Source organism: Phoenix dactylifera, chromosome 2, assembly GCF_051530095.1.
Source record: "Phoenix dactylifera cultivar Ajwa chromosome 2, Ajwa_hap1_PhDact_Kaust_v1.1, whole genome shotgun sequence".
NCBI lineage: Eukaryota > Viridiplantae > Streptophyta > Magnoliopsida > Arecales > Arecaceae > Phoenix > Phoenix dactylifera.
The window spans coordinates 39644706-39666280 of record NC_143191.1 but is presented as its reverse complement, the minus strand read 5'-3'; the positions used below and the strand labels follow the sequence as shown (position 1 = coordinate 39666280).

The window sequence follows — 21575 nt, the reverse complement described above, 5'->3', positions numbered from 1 at the left end:
CAAGAAAAAGCCTCTCCTTCTCTCTCCCTTACCCTTCTTTCTTACAAGCCTCTCTCTTTTGTCCTAACCCAAGACAAGAGGGTCTTCTTTAGGACAAAAAGGCTAGTGAATGTTTTAGAGGTAGAAAGGAAGAAGTGAAGGAAAATCAGCCAATTAAATTCTTTGGAAGGATTGAACAATTAGAATCAAGTTTTGGTGGAGCTAGAGTCTTGAACCCATTCCTGTGTGGATCAACATCGGAGGGTGAACATTTGGGCACCTTAGGACATCTTCAGACATATTGGATATAGCGTGATAGGTATTCTTCTATACCAAGATTATATTTTCTACATTATTTGGTTATACTATTAAGGTGATCTTGGCTTATTAGGGTTTCATATAATGGGTTTTATAAGAAAATTTTATAATCCCGTATCTTCCGCTGCGCCCTAGGGCACTGGGAAACCCTAACAGTGGTATCAGAGCCACCCTTAATCAGTTTAACCAAATGATAATACATGCTATTATCTTGATGCTATGAGATAGCTAGGTTGTTTGTATGCATGATTAGTTTATGCTATGAGATAGTGTTATATTCATGTTGTAGCACAGTATAATTGCTAGTACTAAATTATAGAATATGCAATGAGACCAATATAGTAGTATGAAAACTTTGGGCTGACCCATTCTGGAACAATCGACTCAGTTGGTGTCTAGGAAGGAAGCCACAGGTGGTTACTTAATTAGGACCTCACTCTCTGAGTGAGGGGTGCCTCCCACCTGCTTTCCTGGCCAATTATTTGATTGTCCTTTATGGTTGAGCTTAATGTTAGTAAGATACTATTATTTGAAAGCCCTCACTAAATTCATAATTAAGTCGTAGTGTTAATTGCTTTAAGCTGAGCCATTCTGAATCAATTGACTAAGTTGGTGTCTAGGAAAGAGGCTACAGGTGGTTATTTAATTAGGACCTTACTAAGTAAGGAGAGCCTCCCATCTGCTTACCTGGCCAACTATTTGATTGACCTTCATAGAAAAGCTAATTGCTGATATAACACTATAAAGGTCCTTCCTTCATGCTTAGATATTATTATGTCAATATCTACGCTAGCTTGTTGTGATTCCCACAAGGCTAGTATTAGGGATTGATATTGTAATATCTTGGTGCATATGATGCATATGGCATATTTTAATATGCTGCCTTGTTGTGATTCCCACAAGGGCAGCATTATTCAAATATGACTGTATAAAAATGAAGGGTTTGACTTAACTAGACACAATAGTTTGTTGTGATTCCCACAAGACTATATGTGTGCTAGAGGACAGAATAAAGTTGGGAATTGCATGGGATACAATTGGAAAGAGTTTCCTACCTTTGAACTTATAAGGGCTTGTTGTGATTCCCACAAGGTCTTTTATAAGGAATTTGGATCTCAACCCCACTAAGAAAATTAGTATTTTCTCGTTCATCATATTTGAGGGTTATGACATTCGATAAAAATAGTGGGAGTAACAATTAGATAGAAGTCCTTGTCTGATTGAATACATGTCATCATGATTGGTCTGCTTATATTAGTGTTCTTTGTAATTATAGATTAATTCTGCAAAAATGGCATCTTCACTCTCACTTAGAGGTATCTTAGATACAAACAAATTGACTGGTCCCAACTATGTGGATTGGTTGAGAAATTTAAAGATTGTTCTCACACAAGAAAAACTTTCCTACATTCTTGAAACCCCTGACCTAGGGTCAGCAGGGGAAGATGCAACTGAGGAGGAATTGGCCACATATCGTATGTGGAAAAATGATAGTTTGACTGTCAAATGTATCATGCTTGCTTCTATGAATAATGAATTGCAGAGGCAGCATGATAGCATGGATACTCACTCCATACTCCTTAACTTAAAGGAGTTATATGGTGAGCAGAGCAGAACTGCTAGATATGAGATATCTAAACAGTTGTTCCGTGCTAGAATGATCGAGGGATCATCTGTGCAAGACCACTGTTTAAAGGTTATAGACTTAATCACTCGATTAAGTCAACTTGGTTTTGCTATGGACAGTGAGCTCAGTCAGGATTTGATCCTGCAATCACTACCCGACTCATTCTCGCAGTTTGTCGTGAATTATCACATGAACAAACTGAATTCCTCCCTGCCTGAGCTTCTAAATATGCTGAAAACAGCAGAGTCTCACATCAAGAAGGACAAGGGTCCGATCCTTCTTGTTGGTGAGAGCTCAAAGAAGAAGTCGGGCAACAAGGGTTCAAAGAAAAAACTAAACCCTAAGAGTCGCATCAAAAAGAAGAAGGGAAAGAAAATCTCTGGACCCGGTACCTGTTTCCACTGTGGCAAGACGGGGCATTGGAAAAGGAACTGCAAGAGCTTTCTTGCAAGTGTGAAGCCTGATGCAAGTGTTGCATCAAAAGGTATGTTTTTATTACATGCCAATATGACATTAAGTTCTTCTGATTCTAATTCATGGGTATTGGATACCGGTTGTGGTTCTCACATATGCAAATCTTTGTATGGACTGCAGAAAATTAGAAGTCTGAAGAAAGGTGACTTCGAGCTATATGGCGCTGGAGGAGAATCCATCCAGGCTGAAGCTGTTGGCACCTACATACTGGAGCTACCCTCCGGAAAGTTCTTGAAGCTAGAAGACTGTTATTTTATGCCAAAAATCATTAGAAATGTAATTTCAATTCCTTTGTTGCTTAAGAAAGGATTCGAAATAAATGGAAAGAGCAATGGTTGCTCTATTTCTTTATCTAATGAGTATTATTGTCATGGCACTATGGAAAATGGTCTTTTAGTATTATGTCTTAATAATGTTATGTTTCATATTGGCAAAGATAATAAAAGAAAAAGAGAAAATATTAATAATACCCTCCTCTGGCATTACCGATTAGGTCATATTAGTGAGACAAGGTTACATAAGTTGTATAAAGATAAATTCTTTGACCCTTATGATTTTGAATCATTAGGAACTTGTGAATCTTGTCTTATGGGTAAAATGACCAAGTCTCCATTCTCGGGACATGGAGAAAGGGCAAGTGAGTTGTTAGAACTCGTACACACTGATGTGTGCGGTCCTATGTCAACTCAAGCTAGAGATGGATACTCTTACTTCATCACATTTACTGATGACTTATCAAGGTTCGGTTTTGTGTATCTAATGAAACATAAATCCGAAGCCTTTGATAAATTTAAAGAGTATCAAAGTATGGTCGAAAAACAAACTGGAAAGTGTATTAAAATCCTTCGATCTGATCGAGGAGGAGAATACCTTTCTAGTGAATTTTTAGACTATCTTAAATTAAAGGGTATACTCTCTGAATGGACACCTCCATATACGCCACAATTAAATGGTGTAGCTGAAAGAAGGAATCGTACCTTATTAGATATGGTACGGTCCATGATGTGCTTCACAAATCTTCCAATTTCCTTTTGGGGACATGCCCTAGAAACTGCTGCATTAGTATTAAATAGAGTACCATCTAAGTCTGTATCTAGCACTCCATATGAGATATGGAAAGGAAAGAAACCTAATCTTAAGTATCTTAAGATATGGGGTTGTCATGCTTATGTCAAAAGAAATTTTGGACATAAGCTAAGTGCTAGATCGGACAAATGTATATTTGTAGGTTATCCTAAAGACAGTTTAGGATATATCTTCTATGATCCTACCGAACAAAAGGTATTTGTTGCTAGGCATGCCACTTTCTTGGAAAAAGAGTTTTTCTTAGAAAAAGGCAAGGATAGAAGAATTGAACTTGATGAAGTTCAAGACCTACAAGGTGAGACACATAATAATCCTCAACCAGATGTACCCATGGAAGAGGTACAACCACTACACACTACTCCTCTCCGAAGGTTAGAAAGAGTGCGAAATGCACCTAAGAGGTATGGATTTATCATTGAGAATGATGAAGCCCACATCATTGATAACGATGACCCTCTGACCTATTCGGAAGCTGTCAAGAGTAGGGACTCTGACAGATGGCTAGACGCCATGAAATCCGAGATAGATTCTATGTATACAAACCAAGTGTGGACTTTGGTTGATGCACCTGAGGGAGTGATTCCAATAGGGTGCAAATGGGTATACAAGAAGAAGATAGGAGCTGATGGCCAAGTAGAAACCTACAAGGCCAGGCTAGTGGCAAAAGGTTTCAGGCAAAAACAAGGCATTGATTATGATGAAACTTTTTCGCCAGTAGCTATGCTCAAATCTATTCGGATTATCCTTGCTATAGCTGCATACTATGATTATGAGATATGGCAGATGGATGTCAAAACCGCCTTTCTTAATGGTCACCTTGAGGAAGAGGTTTATATGACACAGCCAGAGGGATTTGTCTCAAAAGGGAGAGCAAATCAAGTATGTAGGCTTAAGAAATCCATTTATGGATTAAAGCAGGCATCTAGGAGTTGGAACATCCATTTTGATATGATAGTCAAAGAGTTTGGCTTCATTAAAAATATAGATGAACCTTGTGTGTACAAGAAGACTAATGGGAGTGCTATTGTCTTCTTGATATTATATGTGGACGATATATTGGTCATTGGAAATGATGTTCCAATGATGCAATCGGTCAAGACTTGGTTATCAAAGAAATTTTCCATGAAAGACTTGGGTGAAGCATCCTATATACTTGGTATAAGGATCTATAGAGATAGATCTAAAAGGATGCTAGGTTTGTCCCAGTCTAGGTACATTGATAATGTGCTGAAGAGGTTCAGCATGGATGGAAGTAAGAAAGGTTTCTTACCCATAGGACATGGCATACAACTCTCTAGGAAGATGTCTCCTAAGACATCTGAAGAGAGGAATAGAATGAGTTCTATTCCCTATGCTTCAGCAGTAGGGTCGATCATGTATGCTATGTTATGTACCAGGCCTGATGTAGCTTATGCCTTAGGTATGGTAAGTAGATTTCAGGCAGATCCCGGGGAGGATCATTGGAAAATTGTGAAAAGCATTCTCAAATACTTGAGAAGGACTAGAGATGTTTTTCTGATTTATGGAGGATCAGAATTGAAACTAGAAGGCTATTCAGATTCTAGCTTTCAATCTGATCCAGATGATAGCAAGTCAATCTCTGGATATATCTTCACTTTGAATGGTGGAGCTGTGAGTTGGAAAAGTTCCAAACAGCAAACTGTAGCTGACTCAACTACTGAGGCAGAATACATAGCTGTTAGTGAAGCTGCTAAGGAAGCAGTCTGGATGAAGAAGTTCATCACAGAGCTGGGTGTAGTTCCTGAGATTGTCGGACCAGTCCCAGTTTATTGCGATAACACTGGAGCAGTTGCACAGGCTAAGGAACCAAGGTCTCATCATAGATCCAAGCACATTTTGAGACGCTTCCACCTTGTTCGAGAGATAATCGAAAGACAAGACGTCAAGATTGAACGAGTAGACACAAAGAACAATATAGCAGACCCATTTACTAAAGCTCTACCACAGCAGCAATTCAATCGTCACCTCGATTGTATGGGGTTAAAATATAAGGGCGATTGGCTTTAGTGCAAGTGGGAGATTGAAAGAGTAGATGCCCTATAAGCCAATCATTTGATGGGTTTCTCTTTGTAATCCTCCAAATCATGTACTTTGACACTCGATATATATCAATAAAGGCATTGTGTTTCATCATTTGCTGCTTATCTATTTTATTATTGGATGATGAACCCCATAAATTAGGACATTGATTTTAGGGTTATGATGAGATTATACCAGTGAGACCTAAAATCCTAAAATCCTAATTTAGAATATTCCCAGTCAAATTGGTATATTGAGTCGGGGATCAATATTACCGGAAAGACTGGCACATCTTATGTATGCTCAATGTAGAGGGTGATTGATCTCACAATCACTTGTGTGAGACACTAATACAAAGATGTGGGTGCTCATTAGAGGAATGAGTTCACTGAAATGACCAGCCATGAGAACATCTTATGGATTCTTACTTAATTATCAAAAGATGGTTCTCATAGTGGGAGTTGTGCAAGTGATCCTTAGACCTGAGATCACCATGGTACCTTGTGCACTTGAAGCTATATTTTGGTTTACCCTCATTCACGACATTGCGTTGTGTACGGGGTATTCTGGATATGGTGGATTTTGTACGAAGGTTGTGAGTAGGTCAACAAGGAATCAGTCACTTCTAGTAAGAGAAGGTAACATCCTACTTACTCTAATCTTATGATGATTCACGAAGCCTTTGATCAAAGCAAAATGAATATTAGAAAGAGTTTCTAATGTTTCATTGTTTGAATTATCATATAAAAGATTGAGAGAGACATGAATAAGTGATTGAGTTTGATATTGATCCATGCTCGAGCACTTATTCAGGATGTAGTATGACTGAGGGATTGAATTGCACAGTAACTTTCCACTGAAGGGTATGTTTGGATTTGTCCAATACATTTCTCATCTTCCGGGTAGACATGATACGTTGCTAGACGTCAATCATGTCTTGTGGGTTGATCGGATCAAAGAGTTTGATTAGATCAAAGCATCAGAAAGGTTCTGATTGCTAAGTCAAGTTTAGCACTAAATTGAACCTAAATTGGATTAGAGGTATTCTAATCAGGTTAGGTCAACTTGCACCTGCACCTACTGCTGGCTAAGATAAGGAACCCAATGGGTCACACACAAGGGAATTGATCAAGGGTCTAATTGGATTAGATCATGTTTGCAAGATGAACATGCTAGCACGTGTTGCAAACCCTAGCTCCTGATTCAAATTAAATTCGAATATGATTCTTAGATTTGGTTGATCTAATATGATTAGATCATGACCTAATATGGGTTAGCCAAGAGTTGAAACCCATTTGGCTTTAATTAGACCTGATTTGATTAGGTTTAATGTTTTCTTTAAGTTGGTTAAACCCAATTGGATTGGGTTTGATAGGGCCTTCACTTCTGGACCATTGGATCGCTTCCTGGATGAAGGATCTGGTCCACTGGTTGGCGCCTTCATCTGGACCATTGGATGGCTTCCTGGATGAAGGATCTGGTCCACTGATTAGCGCCTGAATCTGGACCACTGGATGGCTCTCTGGATGAAAGATCTGGACCGTTGCTCAGCGCCTGAATCTGGACCACTGGATGGCTCTCTGGATGAAAGATCTGGACCGTTGCTCAGCGCCTGAATCTGGACCATCGGTGATGGCATCTTACTTCTGGACCATTGGATGGCACCCTGGATGATGATGTCTTGATCTGGACCATTAGATGGCACCTAGATCTGGACCATTGGCTTTGGTTCACTGCATTTGGGCCCTTGGATCATCAGGATTTAAGAGGGAGATGTGAGAAAGAAGTTGATACACCCTTCTCCTTAGCACCCCATCATGATGGGATGCATCTCTTGGCACATGCCTCATCATGATGAGGTGTGTGGATGGGATGCATCCCTTTATGATGCATCCCTCCATCTCTTATAAATAGGAGGTGCCTTGGGGTTCTAAAGATCATCCAAGAAAAAGCCTCTCCTTCTCTCTCCCTTACCCTTCTTTCTTACAAGCCTCTCTCTTTTGTCCTAACCCAAGACAAGAGGGTCTTCTTTAGGACAAAAAGGCTAGTGAATGTTTTAGAGGTAGAAAGGAAGAAGTGAAGGAAAATCAGCCAATTAAATCCTTTGGAAGGATTGAACAATTAGAATCAAGTTTTGGTGGAGCTAGAGTCTTGAACCCATTCCTGTGTGGATCAACATCGGAGGGTGAACATTTGGGCACCTTAGGACATCTTCAGACATATTGGATATAGCGTGATAGGTATTCTTCTATACCAAGATTATATTTTCTACATTATTTGGTTATACTATTAAGGTGATCTTGGCTTATTAGGGTTTCATATAATGGGTTTTATAAGAAAATTTTATAATCCCGTATCTTCCGCTGTGCCCTAGGGCACTGGGAAACCCTAACACCGCTTGGGTCAGCCCCAGTTGCACACCATAAGGAGACTAGTTCAGCCGCATGAACATCAGCCGTGAGCCGTGTGAGAACAGGGGGAGGAGCAACGTTACCAGCCGTCCGCATTCACTGCAACGTCTCATCCCGTGCGTCCATTTGAAGGAGCCCGCGTGCAGCCCATCCTTCCGCGAGCGATCCACCGTGTCCCAAGTCCCGCGCCCGTTTCCTTCTCCGTTCCAGCGTCCCAGCTCCCGTGATTCATCCCACGCACTCCAACATTCCAGCTTCTTCCATGAGCCCAAGCGTCCGAGCCCGTGTGCGATCTCCCAGCATCCTGCATCCGTGCTTCCTTCCGATCCATCCGCCTCTTCCGCGTTGGATCCGCCCTCCACGCGTCTATCCGAGTCCCAGCAAATCCCAACATCCTCCGCGTCTAGCGCATCCAAATTTCATCCTGCGATCAGCTCCCTTCCGCATCCGCGTCCCTGCATCTCAGCAGATTCTTCCGTGCAGCCAGCTTCCGAATCCGCATCATTCTGCGATCCGCTTCCTCCAGCGATGCATCCACTCCATCCGTTCCCTCCGAATCAGCTTCCGGATTAGCAATCCACCAGTCCGCTTCTTCTGCGTCCGCAGCTTTCGGAGTTCACGATCTCTCGAACATTTCCGCGTCCATCCGTCCGTCCGTTCACTGCGCAGCCTAGCGTCACAGCAGGCCCCGCGTCCGCGTCCCAACATCCCAGCCGTCCGCACCTATTCCCCCTGCAAGCTTTAGGGCTCTCGCGAACTACACAGGGGAGAGCTCTCGACTGAGAAAGGAGGCTGCCATTCAAAAAAAAAGAAAAGAGAAGAAACAGAGAATGCTCTGTTTCTGAAAAGAAAAGAAAAAGAGAGAGGGAGGCTAATGTTTTTAATGAGAGGCTGATTTCTTAGGTGAAGGGTGATGGAGGAACCTTTGATGTATTAATTTCTTTGAAGTAAACTCTGAACTTTTGCTCTTATTGATTTATATTTTTGATGTGTTATGATTCTTGCATAATTATTGTGTAGATAGTTCTTTAATAGTTTATGTCTATTGATATATGGATTGCTTTAGTATTTGATTTGTCGTAGACGTAATAGGTATGATGAATGCTTAGAAGTTGGGTTCATGTGTTCATGAAACATATACCATGATTAGATCTATCCTACTATTAATCTTTAATCAAGAACCATAGAGTTTATTTCTTGGATGCAATATCATCAAGGGGGATTCCAGATCCCTAACCATCTCTATTTCATTGAACTTTGTTTATTTACCTATTATTCTCTGTTTTTAATTCTGAAAACCATCTGAAATTACATCTGAAATTACGCTAATAATACATATACCGTTCCCCGAGGATTCGACCTCGGATTTCCAAGTTTTACTACTTGTGCGATTCTTCTGCACTTGAGGGAGCAGTTTTGCGAACGCATCAAGTTTTTAGCACCATTGCCGAAGATCGGCCGAATTATTAGTATATTTTTTCAGATTTAATTAGAGATTTAGTTTAGGTAAGTTTCAGTTTTTTTTAAAAAAAGATAATAAAATAACAATAAAATTATAAAAAAAATTTTGCATGCTAAAGTGGAATAGGGACAACACCGATCGATTAAGTGGTTCATTTTGTGACAATCCTTGGGACACATTCCTGAGATTTCATCGCAGTATCTCACCCCTTGTGAGATGGCTGATTTAAATGAAGATGCGGGGTGTCACGCCCCGGATCCGGATCCGTGACACGGCCGTGCTATTGCCGACTACCGCCCACAATAGCACGCAGCCTCATACCTGGGTAACAGGGTAGTCAAACCAACCAAATCTTTTCATATGAAAGCATTCTTAGTACAACATGCTGGTCAGTACCCAAATACAGAGCTTCTACATAGTTTATGTACACAAAAGTATGCTTGCTTTACCCCAGAAGCCCTGATACCAAATTAACGTGTCTCTGGCAGCTATCAGTGGTAAGGATCTGAAAGAAAAAGTAAATGAACGGATATGAGCTACACGGCTCAGTAAGTAATCCTGCATAATCCTACCGGATCAACCAGTAGACTAAACATGTAAATCAGGGTTTTGAGAAGCTGACATGCATGTTTATCTAATAATCATCACGGCATAATATGTATGCAATTTAAAGAAGATAGCGGTTATAGCAAAATACAAAATTTTCATAATATATGCATATGAAACCGTGCCCCCCGGCATGCCGTGGTCCTTTTTCTCTCGGATGCTACTACGAAGTCCATTCGGCCACTGGCGGAGCCAGCTAGTCATTCTCGGCCACCAGCAAGGCCAGCGAAGTTATTCTCGGCCACTAGCAAGGCCAGCTCAGTTGCATTCGATCAGTAGCATCTTTGAGCCCGTGCCCCCGGCATGCTGTGGTCCATTCTCTCGGATGCTACTGCGAAGTCCATTCGGCCACTGGCGGGGCCAGCTAGTCATTCTCGGCCACTAGCAAGGCCAGCGAAGTTATTCTCGGCCACTAGCAAGGCCAGCTCAGTTGCATTCGATCAGTAGCATCTTTGAGCCATTACAGTGCCTCTTGGCTAGCTAAGATTTTACAAACTTACATGCATGATATCAGTATCATCATGTCGCATACATAGCCATAGCTTCTGGAATCATGCAAGTTACTTATGCATTGTAACATATCATGCATGAAACATATATACTTAAAATAAATGCTTAGGAAACATTAATAACATAACATGATCCATAACAGGATTAGGACAGGTTACTTACATTCTTCACTAATCATGCATACAATTCAAATTGTATAAAAAATACTGGTTCATCTTATAAAACGTAATACAAGATCTACGATAGGATTAAGACAGATTACTTACGTCAATTCGCTTTCCAAATTGCTCAAGTCCAGGTGACAAATCCTTAATCACCTAAAACAACATAATAGGGATTACATTATTCCCTATTTATTTATTATAAAATCTCTTAGTTCATCATATTATGAATTTACTTGCTTGGATCCCATCCAAGGATTTAGCCCAAGTCCAATTTGAAGCCTTTGGGGTTCGATTTAAAACCAGATTGGGTCTGCTGGAACTAACTCAATTTAATTGGGTTCGGACCCAAATCAATTTGGGCTTAATTCGGTTCGGATTTGACCCAATTTGCAGTTTGGGCTCGTCCAGACTTAGCCCAATTTAATTAGGCTCGGGTTCAGGTTCAATTGGCTAAATCAATTTCTTATTATTGGGCTTAACGGGTTTCGGACCCGAACCCGATTCCGGCCCGTTAACCCACTCTTTTTTTTTTTTCCTTTTTCTTTTCTTCTCTTCTCTTCTCCTTTTTCTTTTCTTCTCCTTCCCGAAGCTTCCTCCCCTCCTCCTCTCTTTCCTTCCTTCTCTCCCGATCTCCCCCTTCCTCTCTTCTCCGACGATGGCAGGACGGCGAGCGGAGGGGAGGATGGCGAGCGGAGGGAGACGGCCCACGACCGGCGGCGTCCGCGGCCAAGCCCCGCGGCATCCCCGGCCGAGCCCGCGGCCGAGCTCTTGGCTTCCCCGGCCGAGCCCGCGGCCGAGCTCTCGGCTTCCCCGGCCGAGCCCGCACCGGCGACGCTCACGGCCGTACACGGCAAGTCCCCTCCTCCTCTCCTTTCTCTCTCTCTCCTTGGTTCCGATCGGAAGCCCTAGCCATTTCGGCCGGTCCTCCGGTCTTCTTCTTCTCCTCCGGCCGGATCTACGGCCTCTTCCTCCTCTCTCTTTCTTTCTTTCTTTCTTTTCTTTGGTCCTTCCCTCCGGCACCACCCCCTATTCTCTCTCTCTCTCACTCCCAAACCCTCTCTCTTCCTCTCTCCATTCTTCCCCTGTGAAGGAAGAAGGGGGTTTTGGGAGGGCCGAGCCACAGTCGGCAGTGCCACGGCCGAGCTCGCGGCGTCCACAGCCGCGCCTGCGGCTGAGCCCACGACCGCGCCTGCGGCCGATGCCCGCGGCCACACACGGGTGAGTCCCCTCTTCCCTCTCTCCTTTTTCTTCTTTCTTTCATTTTCTTTTCTTTCCTCCCTTCTTCTTCTTCACTGAGACCCCCTATCCCACTGAAGAAGAAGAAGGGGAATGGACTCCGGCCGACTGCAGCCCCCTACCGAGAGCCGGCAGTGACTGCAACTGAGGTCCATGGAGTCCCTCCTCTATTTTTATTTTGGTAACAGGAGCTTACCATTTCCGGGGATGACCTGCGGTGCCTCCTCTCCAACACCTCTGCCGACTTAGGGGTTCCTCCTTCCTCTTGGAGCTTCCGGGCTCTCTCTCTTTCTCTCGTTCGGTGTTTAGGGGGGTCTGTCATTTTGGGGTTGCCGGCATAGGCTTAAAGGACTGTTTAAGGATGAGACCCCCTCTGAGAGGTCCCTTCCCTCTCCATTCCTCCATACCTCGGGACTGGCCGCCGCCCCCCTTGTCTCCGGCGCGCCGGCAGCGGCTGTCAGCAGGGGTGAGGGTCACCCCTCCCTGTCGGTCTTATCCCTTCGTTTTTATATTTTTTTATTTCAATCCTTATACAGCACTGCCCACAGTGGAATTTGGGCCCAACCCTTAACTGGGCCCATTTCTTATTGGGCCTAGTAGGTTCTGGGCCCGGACATTACACGGGGAGTCACCATGATCGAGAATGTGAACCCCCTATTATGACTTTGAGACAATACCTACAACTTACTAGAACTAGTCAGCCTTCATGCATGATTTTTCCTGATAATGTAGGACATTTTGACATCAAACCAGGGGTAATTCAATTGCTACCAAAATTTCATGGATTAGAGTCCGAGAGTCCTTACCTTCATCTGAAAGACTTTGAAGAATTGAGCATTACATTTAGAGTGCCGAACATCACCGAAGATATCCTCAAGCTGACGTTGTTCCCTTTTTCTCTAAAGGATAAGGCCAAAACATGGCTAAACTCCTTACGACCTAGATCAATAAGAACTTGGCAAGATATGCAGAGAGAATTTTTGAAAAAGTTCTTTCCCGCACAAAGGACCAACTTTCTAAAAAGGCATATCAGCAATTTTTAACAAAAAGACAATGAAACTTTTTATGAATGTTGGGAGAGATTTAAAGACCTTCTTCTCTCATGCCCTCATCACAGTTCGAAACTTGGAGAACTATTAGCTTCTTCTATGAAGGTTTATCTCCACAGTTGAAACAGTTTGTAGAGACTATGTGCAATGGTAAATTTTTAGAAAAACAACCTGATGAGGCATGGGAGTATTTGGATTCCCTTACTGAGACTGCCCAACTTTGGGATAACGGGGATAGAAACAATAAGTCTTTGCCCCAAGCCTACTAGCTCTGGACAGGGAGGCCTTTACAACCTCAAAACTGAGGATGATCTTCATGCTAAAATGGCAGCCCTCACTAGGAAGGTAGAAGAAATTGAACTTAGGAAGGTAGAAGAAATTGAACTTAGGAAGGTTGAGCCCCTCAAGACCATAGAGCTCAGAAATGAGTGTTGTGGGATCTGCGACATGTCTGGTCATACCACCACAGATTGCCCCACCATACCGGCATTTAAGAAAGTCTTGCACGATCAAGCAAATGCTATGAACTCCTACCAGAAGCCTTATAATGATCCATTCTCGTATACCTATAACCCTGGTTGGAAGAATCATCCGAATTTTAGGTGGAGAAACGATCATCCTCAGCAGTCATACCATCCAGCTTCTCTACCTGCACATCCTACTTTTGCATCACCACCCTCTCAAAAGCTGAATATCGAGGATACCTTGCAATCTATACAATCTTTTCTACAAGGTCAAGCCAATATCAATGCTCAAAATACTCGAAATTTTGAAGATATAAGAAATCAATTGTCAATTTTGACTACCGTCCTAAGTACCCAGGAGAAGGGTAAGCTTCCAGCTCAACCCCAACCTAACCCACAAGTGCATAATGGTAATAATACGGCTCCTTCTAGTTCGCATACAGAGCACACAAAGAGCATCATGACTTTGCATAATAGGAAAGTCATTGATCAGACTGTCCCATTGAGACCGCAGGTCACTTCTAATTCTGATGCGCCCAAAGCCGATAAAAAGGACAAAGAAGAAGTTGAGGTCCCAACTTCTACCGAGAAAGTTGAATGCCCTTTTCCTCCACCTTTTCCACAACAGTTAAGGCCGTTGCAAAAGCTCGAAACTAATTCTGAAATTCTTGAGCTTTTTAAGCAGGTAAAGATCAACATACCTCTTCTTGATGTAATTAAACAAGTACCCTCATACGCCAAATTTTTTAAGGACTTGTGTACTGTCAAGCGCCGATTAAATGTTAAGAAGAAGGCATTTTTAACTGAAAATATGAGTGCTATTTTGCAGCACAACATTCTCCCTAAATATAAGGATCCGGATTGGCCAACCATCTCTGTTTCATTGAACTTTGTTTATTTACCTATTATTCTCTATTTTTAATTCTGAAAACCATCTGAAATTACATCTGAAATTACGCTAATAATACATATACCGTTCCTTGAGGATTCGACCTCGGATTTCCGAGTTTTACTACTTGTGCGATTCTCCTGCACTTGGGAGAGCAATTTTGCGAACGCATCAGGATACACTGTCGTCCTACCCTATCCTTAAGATTGGAAGGGAAATGTTTGAGGATCCACTGAATAAGATGCTGGGATGACAGTGGGATGGTCTCATCACAATACCTGGGATGGTGCCCCATCCTGATGTCCGGCAAGATGTCTCAACAGGACTTGAATCCTTTCTACTACTCGACATGGAGAATTTGAGAGGATAACTAACTAGGATAACTAACACTGTGCAGGCTCAGTTCATCTTAGTGTCTTTATTATCCAAGGAGATAATAATCAAATGCACATCAAATTCACTCTTAAAAGTAGCTAAATTCTCATCTCTCCTCTTAAGTGTGCATTGCTATTGTCACCTTATCACTCATTACAAACTTAAGTATCAAAAATACCCATTCCCATGTTCAAATGCTTGCCACCATTTCCCCCTCAAGTCCTCTACTAAAAGTTACCAAATATAAATTGTTTCATCCTCCTGAATTCTGTGCTAAAAGATCCAACTCCACACATTACATTTTCTTCATACATCTGTTCAATCAAATCTTTAGTGCATAATTCATCATCTCTATCATTATGTACCAAATTTTCAACTACGTTTCCAGTAGTATCCAATAGATTTCTCCTACACATGCATTATCGACTCCCATCATTGTATCCACCAATTTCACCATTCTTTGCAATTAAAAGCCAAATGCATCATGTATCAAAATCGAGTTCTCTTTGACTAGCTTCTGTATCTTCCCTTGCTCCAATATCAGAAATGTCTCTTGGTAGCAAGTGTTTGCATGCAATACACAATTGTTTCAAACAACATATTTTCATGCACTATGCTACTCATTCAATTGATATAGTGATGTTTGATGCTCCTATCTTTATCTATGCGTGTGTTGTTAGTATTTAATGGGGCATCTTAGACAGACCCAAACAGTGTTGTTTTTTTTTTTTTCTTATTTCTAACATTTCTTCCATTTCAAAGAAATCTTAAAACAAATTCAGCTGTTTTGAAGTATACCTTACTTGTACAGTGATCAGAACTAGCACCCTCAGCCAAGAGCCTCCGCTTGTTCCATGTACGACCATGATAAAAGTTCTTCCCATGATAATTTTCTTGCGCTGATGTTAAGCCTTCCTTCTTGCATGGAAGCATGTGAGTTGAAACACTTTCTGGAATGCAGATGTTGCTAATAGAACCTTGAAAGACAGTTAGGAGAAGGGAAATAAAGCCGAGTAGCATTAGCTCTGCATGCAAACAAAACCAAGCTCTGTGTCAGAGTGTCCTTGACAAACTGTCCTACATAAACAACAAGTTGAAAAATTAATACATATTTATTATTAATGAGCTCTGGTTACATGATTTAGTCAATCATATTATTTGGCAACTTCAAACATCAAGGAACACTCATAGCAACCAAGAAGGTTACTGAATTAATATGCTGGACTAAAGAAAAAGCCTAGTACTACTAAGACAAGACAATCACCATGTCATCTGAACTTGTGGCACGAGCAATACTAACAGCCAGTCATCTCATGCCTTGAATGAGCAAAAGCGGTAAAAAAAAAAACTAAGGATATAAATGGGTTACACCACCCTAAGCAACATATACGAGAAACAATCTGCCTAATCTAATCAAGTATGATTTTAACAATTAATTTGTAGATCTCACAATCAAATCCAAGCAGCCATATCAAAATATCTTTCTTTTAATATAGATGATAATCCATACTCCTGCTTTTGTATCAAGAATAGCTCACATCCAGCATCTGAGACAAGAAAGATCCAAGAACCTTACCAAGATTCTGAGACAATGATGACACTTGATATAAAAATGGCTATGTAAACAACAGGTAACTATAACTTCCCAGAGAAAAGATTAAGAGATAATAACATTAATATCTCAAACACTTTGTGCATGTCAAACGATTAAAATAGCATTAAAAAAGGTAAAAGAAAGCAAACAACATAAATGAATACATTGGAGCTTGTAAAAATACTATTGGTGGAAATCCAGATCACCATGCTAACCTTCTTTCACCTTCTGTAATGCCTCAAAAAGTGCATCCTGCCTTTTATGTTTCAAAAACTGCAAATGATGTCAAGCAAAAACCATAAGAAAGCAAAAAAGATATCAGAATGCCCACAAAAATGGAAATCAATTGGAAAAAGAAAATAGGAAGCAGCAAAAAACTGTCATAATCATTAGAAAGCATATTGATTTAGGACTGGCCATTATATTCCAAGCTGACTTCACTTGCACTCGTACTTCAAGCAATGATCAAACTTGGCACCAGTTTGGAGATTTAATGTGAGCTCCATTTGGTTTGTCAAAACCATTTATAGGAACAGAAAGTACCCATCACAAAGACAACTTATAACATATGTTCGGAATGTTCTTTATGAATCACTTTCCCTTACTTGATATTGTACAAGGAAATGACCAAGTCAGGAGTTTCCTGAAATCCTCACAACCTCTGGTAGCCCCTCTTAGGTCTACCCTATCTCTTTTGTAGCTTTCTATAACCCAAACATGAGTTTAGTGCACATGTCCAAGCTGTCTGAATAATATTCCTGCCACGTTGTCTTATTGGTGCCATAATCTTTTTTTTCTCAAAAATGAAAGGCTACTACCTTTTCTAGTTATTATAAATATCAATCTCGACCAAGATTCACCATTTCGGCACGAGATCCTGTATTGATACCATACTAATACAGTATCGGTATACCTGGTAGATGCCCTCATACTGCATACTGGTTTGGTACTTTTATAATATGGTATAGTTGGTATGCATTGGTACCGACCAGTAGTACCATGATCTTGACATTTTCACCATAATATTGTTCACGTTATGTGTATTTATGATTAGGCATTTGTAGGCAACAGGATTACCCGGACATGGGACAGAGGTGTTGCGCGTCCAAGGTCATGAAGAATCCAACACGGCAGCAAAAATAAAATAAAAAAAAGAACATGAGCATGAGTAAATAAATAGATATATAACTATATAAAAGTGCAATCTGCTCATTCAAAAGCATTTTTCGTTCATCCAAGACATCTTGCATCATTCTTGATGTCTACAATCACCGGAGCTGAGTATTCAAACCCAACAAATGGTAGCAGTAGTTTGAAACTTCAAGCCAAAAAAAAAAAGCAGCGCATAGAAATAGTGATCAAAAAATAAACAAACTTTATTGATAAAAATTCAAACTTTTCACAAACTCAGTCCAATTCCGTCACGATAATCAAAAGGCCATCATCATCATCATCAAAAAAAAGAATAGCAGCATCAAAGAAAAGCGATAATGAAATAAGAAACCAAGAAAAGCGCGAATCTTGACGTGCCTTTCCGAGGTAGTGCAGCAAGCGCTCGACAGCAAGAGAGATGACGATGATAACACTGCAGACGGCAGCCAACACCCACGTCGGCGTGTACTCGAGCGTCCCCTCCGGAGAAGCTTCGGAAGCCATTACCTCTTCTTCCTCCCAGAGCCAACCCCCTCTCCGCATAATGTAATCACCAGGCCCATAAAATAAACAGCGAGGAGGAGACGAAAGCCTCCGGAGAAGAAGGAAGGAATCCCGTCGGAAGGGAGAGGAATAAAGGGGCAGGCGCAGAGTGTAGGCAACGTCGGAGTCGTCCTTTGATATCTTGGTCTTGCGTATGGGATAGGGGAAGACATCGTGGGCGAAGGCAGAGATGCCTCCCTCTCTCTGTGTTGCTTGTGAAGAGGACTCTTCTCTTGAACCCCCAAAAAAACCTCCTCTTTGGTATCCTCCTCTCCTCCAATCTCCTTAAAGAAAGGAAGGAGGGAAGCCAGGCGAGTCAGAGAGGGAGAGAGGGCAGGGGATTCGAATCCTTTTCGGGGGTGGAAAGAAACACGACGGCAGAGACGCAGTAGAAGAGGGAAGGAGAAGTTGGAACACGGAAAGAAGAAAAAGAGCAGGGAGGGAAAAAGACGAGATGGATTCAAGATCGCCCACGCGAGTGGATTTTTTTTTTTTTTTCCCTTTATTGACCAGAAGGTTCCCACTCTCCTGCCATATATAGAAAAAAATACCTCTCTAAACAAGACAAGAATATTAGAGTAGGGCGTTCATAAGATTCCACTAACAAAGACGGCAATCCAATTTGCTGTTCTGTTCATTTCCAACAAGGCTCCAAGAACCTAGCAGTACGAGATATTCAGTAGTGGATCTAGATTGTTTGAAAATCCATCTAATCACAATAGATGAATCGCCTTCAAGAAGAATATGATTAGCTTTCTTGGGGGCATACTTACAACACCGTTATTTTTTGTGCTGATGAGGAAGGGAAAGCTCTTAAAAGAGCACCAGACCATGGCCACCCTGGAGGGTAAGCTGCCCTTTCAATTCACTTTAGTTTTGAGTCTTCCCTTTTTCCCTAAGAAATTAATCTTTGCATCATAATGGTTGAAATATTATCACTTATTCATCATTTAACAAGAAAAATAGCTACAAATCGAAGACTAATAATATTATTGTGGACCAAAATCATTGTTCATCAAATAAAATGTTTTTAAAGCTAAGATAAAAGTTTGAGTTTTAAAATATAATTTTATTCAAGTAAATAATACAAATTTTACATAGCAATTGCTATGATTATTATAAAATATTATTATAATGAAAAAAATGATGATATTACACTTTTTGTTTCATTATTGATTATAATAGTAGTTTTCTGTTAAAGCCTTTGAGATACAAGTTAAGATGCTATGGGTTAGATGTGGAAAAGGTTTGTATTACCTTGGCAAAAACCATAACACAAACCCAAACTCTTTCATAGAGAGGCAAAAGAGAGCCGAGAAGAAAAGGATTGTAGAAGATGTTCTGAGAAAAAAATATTAAAGGAAAGTTTTACGTACTTTTTAGATCTTTAAGGGCTCATAGTTTAAGATGAAAATGAACTAGTTGAAACTAATCCCAGCAGTTGGTTTGTCCCTACTATTTCAAACCTATACTGTATCTAAAATAAAAGTTTAGAAATCAAGGAATATTTTTTCTGTTGATTCCATCTATCACTTTTTATACCAAAAGTATCCTTTCATATATCTTGAAAGCATACTGGTATGTAACTCGCGCTGCACAGCGGGATTTACCCTCTCCCTCACTCAACCCTAACCCTCCGTTCCGCCGCTCTAACCCTCCTCTTCTCTACCCCTCTCCTATCGCCATCCCATCGTGTCCTTCCATGCCCGTGACACCTCCTGTTAGAGAAGCTATGTCAGAGGCAGAACATTGAGAAGAAATGTTTTCTCTATATATTTCATAAACATAAGCGTGCAACATATATATATACAACTCTAGAAAACAAGGATCCCTTGAATGGTGGTTGAGATATGGGATATACAGTAACAGTGGATTTATACGTGGAGAGAATTAGAAGAGGTCAACGATTTGCTGAGCTGTGATATTTGTATACCTGTAAATTTGTAATATACCCCTTGAATGGTGGCTGAGATATGAGATATAGTAATGGTGGATTTATACATGAAGAGAATCAGAAGAGGTCAATGATTTGCAAAGCTGTGATATTTGTATAGTTGTAATACTCCCCCTCAAGTTGGAGCATGGAGATCCGTAATGCCCAACTTGCGTGGAATATGGTAGAAAGAGTCACGACCCAAGGCCTTTGTAAAAATAACTGCGAGCTGTGAATCAGCAAACACACGAGCAGTGCAGATCAGCTTGGCACGAAATTTTTCACGAACAAGGTGGCTATCAATTTCAATGTGTTTCGTTCATTCGTGAAAAACAAATTGGCAGCAATGTGGAGGGCAACTTGGTTATCACGGTAAAGCTGCATGGGTTGCAGATGAAAAATGGCAAGATCGTGGAACAACTGCTTTAACCAAACAAATTCACAAGTTGGGGTGGCAATGGCATGATTTCAGCTTCGGCAGAGGAGTGAGAAACAGTAACTTGTTTCTTCGTGCACCATGAAATGGGACTAGAACCGAGTAAAATAAAATAGTTAGTAGTGGAACGGCGAGTAATAGGATAGCTGGCCTAATCAAAGTCAGTGTGTAGCCATGAATCTGAAGATCAGATCATGAAGAAAAAAATAAGCCTTTGCCTGGGGAAGACTTGATGTATCTAAGAATGCAAAGAGAGGCTTTATAATGAGGTTGGCGAGGTTGATGCATAAACTAACTCAAAAGGTTGAACTAGTCTAGTAATAGTGAGGTAGATGAGACGGATGATGAGATGGCGGTAAGAGCTTGGATCAGCAAGAGGGTCACCATCATGATCGGTAAGCATCAGATTCTGCTCTATGGGGAAGGTGGCTAGTCGAGCACCAAAGTGGCCACTGTCAGCGAGAATATCCAAGGCATATTTTCATTAGTTGAGGAAAATGCCAGTGGGAGAGCGAGCAATTTCAAGGCTAAGGAAATATTTGAGAGTGCCAAGATCTTTGATTTTGAATTGTGTGGTAAGAAAGGCCTTAGTCTTGGTGATTGCCTAAAGGTCATTATCTGCTGCAAGAATATCATCCACATAGACAAGAATTACAGTAATAGAATGATTTTCGGAAAGAGTAACAAGAGAGTGATCAGCCTATGACTGGTAGAAACCAATAATAAGAAGGATAGAAGAAAGCTTAGAGAACCAATTGCGGGTGGCTTGCTTGAGACCATATAGAGATTTATAGAGTTGACAGACTCGAGTCTTCCCCTTACGATAATAACCCAGTGGAGGATAAATTTCCTCATCAAGGTCGCCATGGAGGAATGCATTATAAATATCAAGTTAATGTAAGAACTAATTTTTGGCAATGGCAACAACAAGGACACAACGAACAGTAACAAACTTAGCAATGGGAGCAAAAGTGTCGTGTTAGCCCAACCCTTCGACTTAAGTGTAACCCTTGGCAATAAGGCGAGCTTTATGGCGTTCAATGGAACTGTCTGCTCTAAGTTTGGTTTTGAAGATCCATTTGCAACCAATGGATTTTTTTCCCAGGAGGAAGAGGTTGGAGGGACCAAGTGTGGTTGTTTTCTAATGCTTGTATCTCGGATGCCATAGCTTCACGCCAATGGGAGTGTTGAGCAGCTTTAGAATATGACCGAGGTTCGTCCTGTGCA

At 41.1% G+C, this 21575-nt stretch overlaps 1 protein-coding gene and 1 non-coding gene across 4 annotated transcripts in view; both read right to left on the bottom strand.

The window, feature by feature from the left end:
- Positions 1-18828, bottom strand: part of LOC103713549 (MLO-like protein 13) — a 31214-nt gene extending 12386 nt beyond the window's left edge. Inside the window, exons 1-4 of one of the 3 annotated variants that reach the window (XM_089928982.1) lie at positions 17815-18761; positions 16500-16557; positions 15489-15715; positions 10780-10830 (exon numbers count right to left, since the gene is read on the bottom strand). In XM_089928982.1, the coding sequence (XP_089785108.1) occupies positions 10780-10830; positions 15489-15715; positions 16500-16557; positions 17815-17979 (501 nt within the window). In that variant the 5' untranslated portion in view covers positions 17980-18761. Of the gene's footprint in view, positions 1-10779; positions 10831-12109; positions 12386-15488; positions 15716-16499; positions 16558-17814 lie in introns of those variants that run through there. The other 2 variants (XM_008800517.6, XM_089928983.1) reach the window with 2 other exon arrangements.
- Positions 12927-13033, bottom strand: LOC113463135 (small nucleolar RNA R71). Its single transcript, XR_003386873.3, has one exon. It is a non-coding gene; the product is annotated as a small nucleolar RNA R71 (small nucleolar RNA).
- Positions 18829-21575: the final 2747 nt, after the last annotated feature.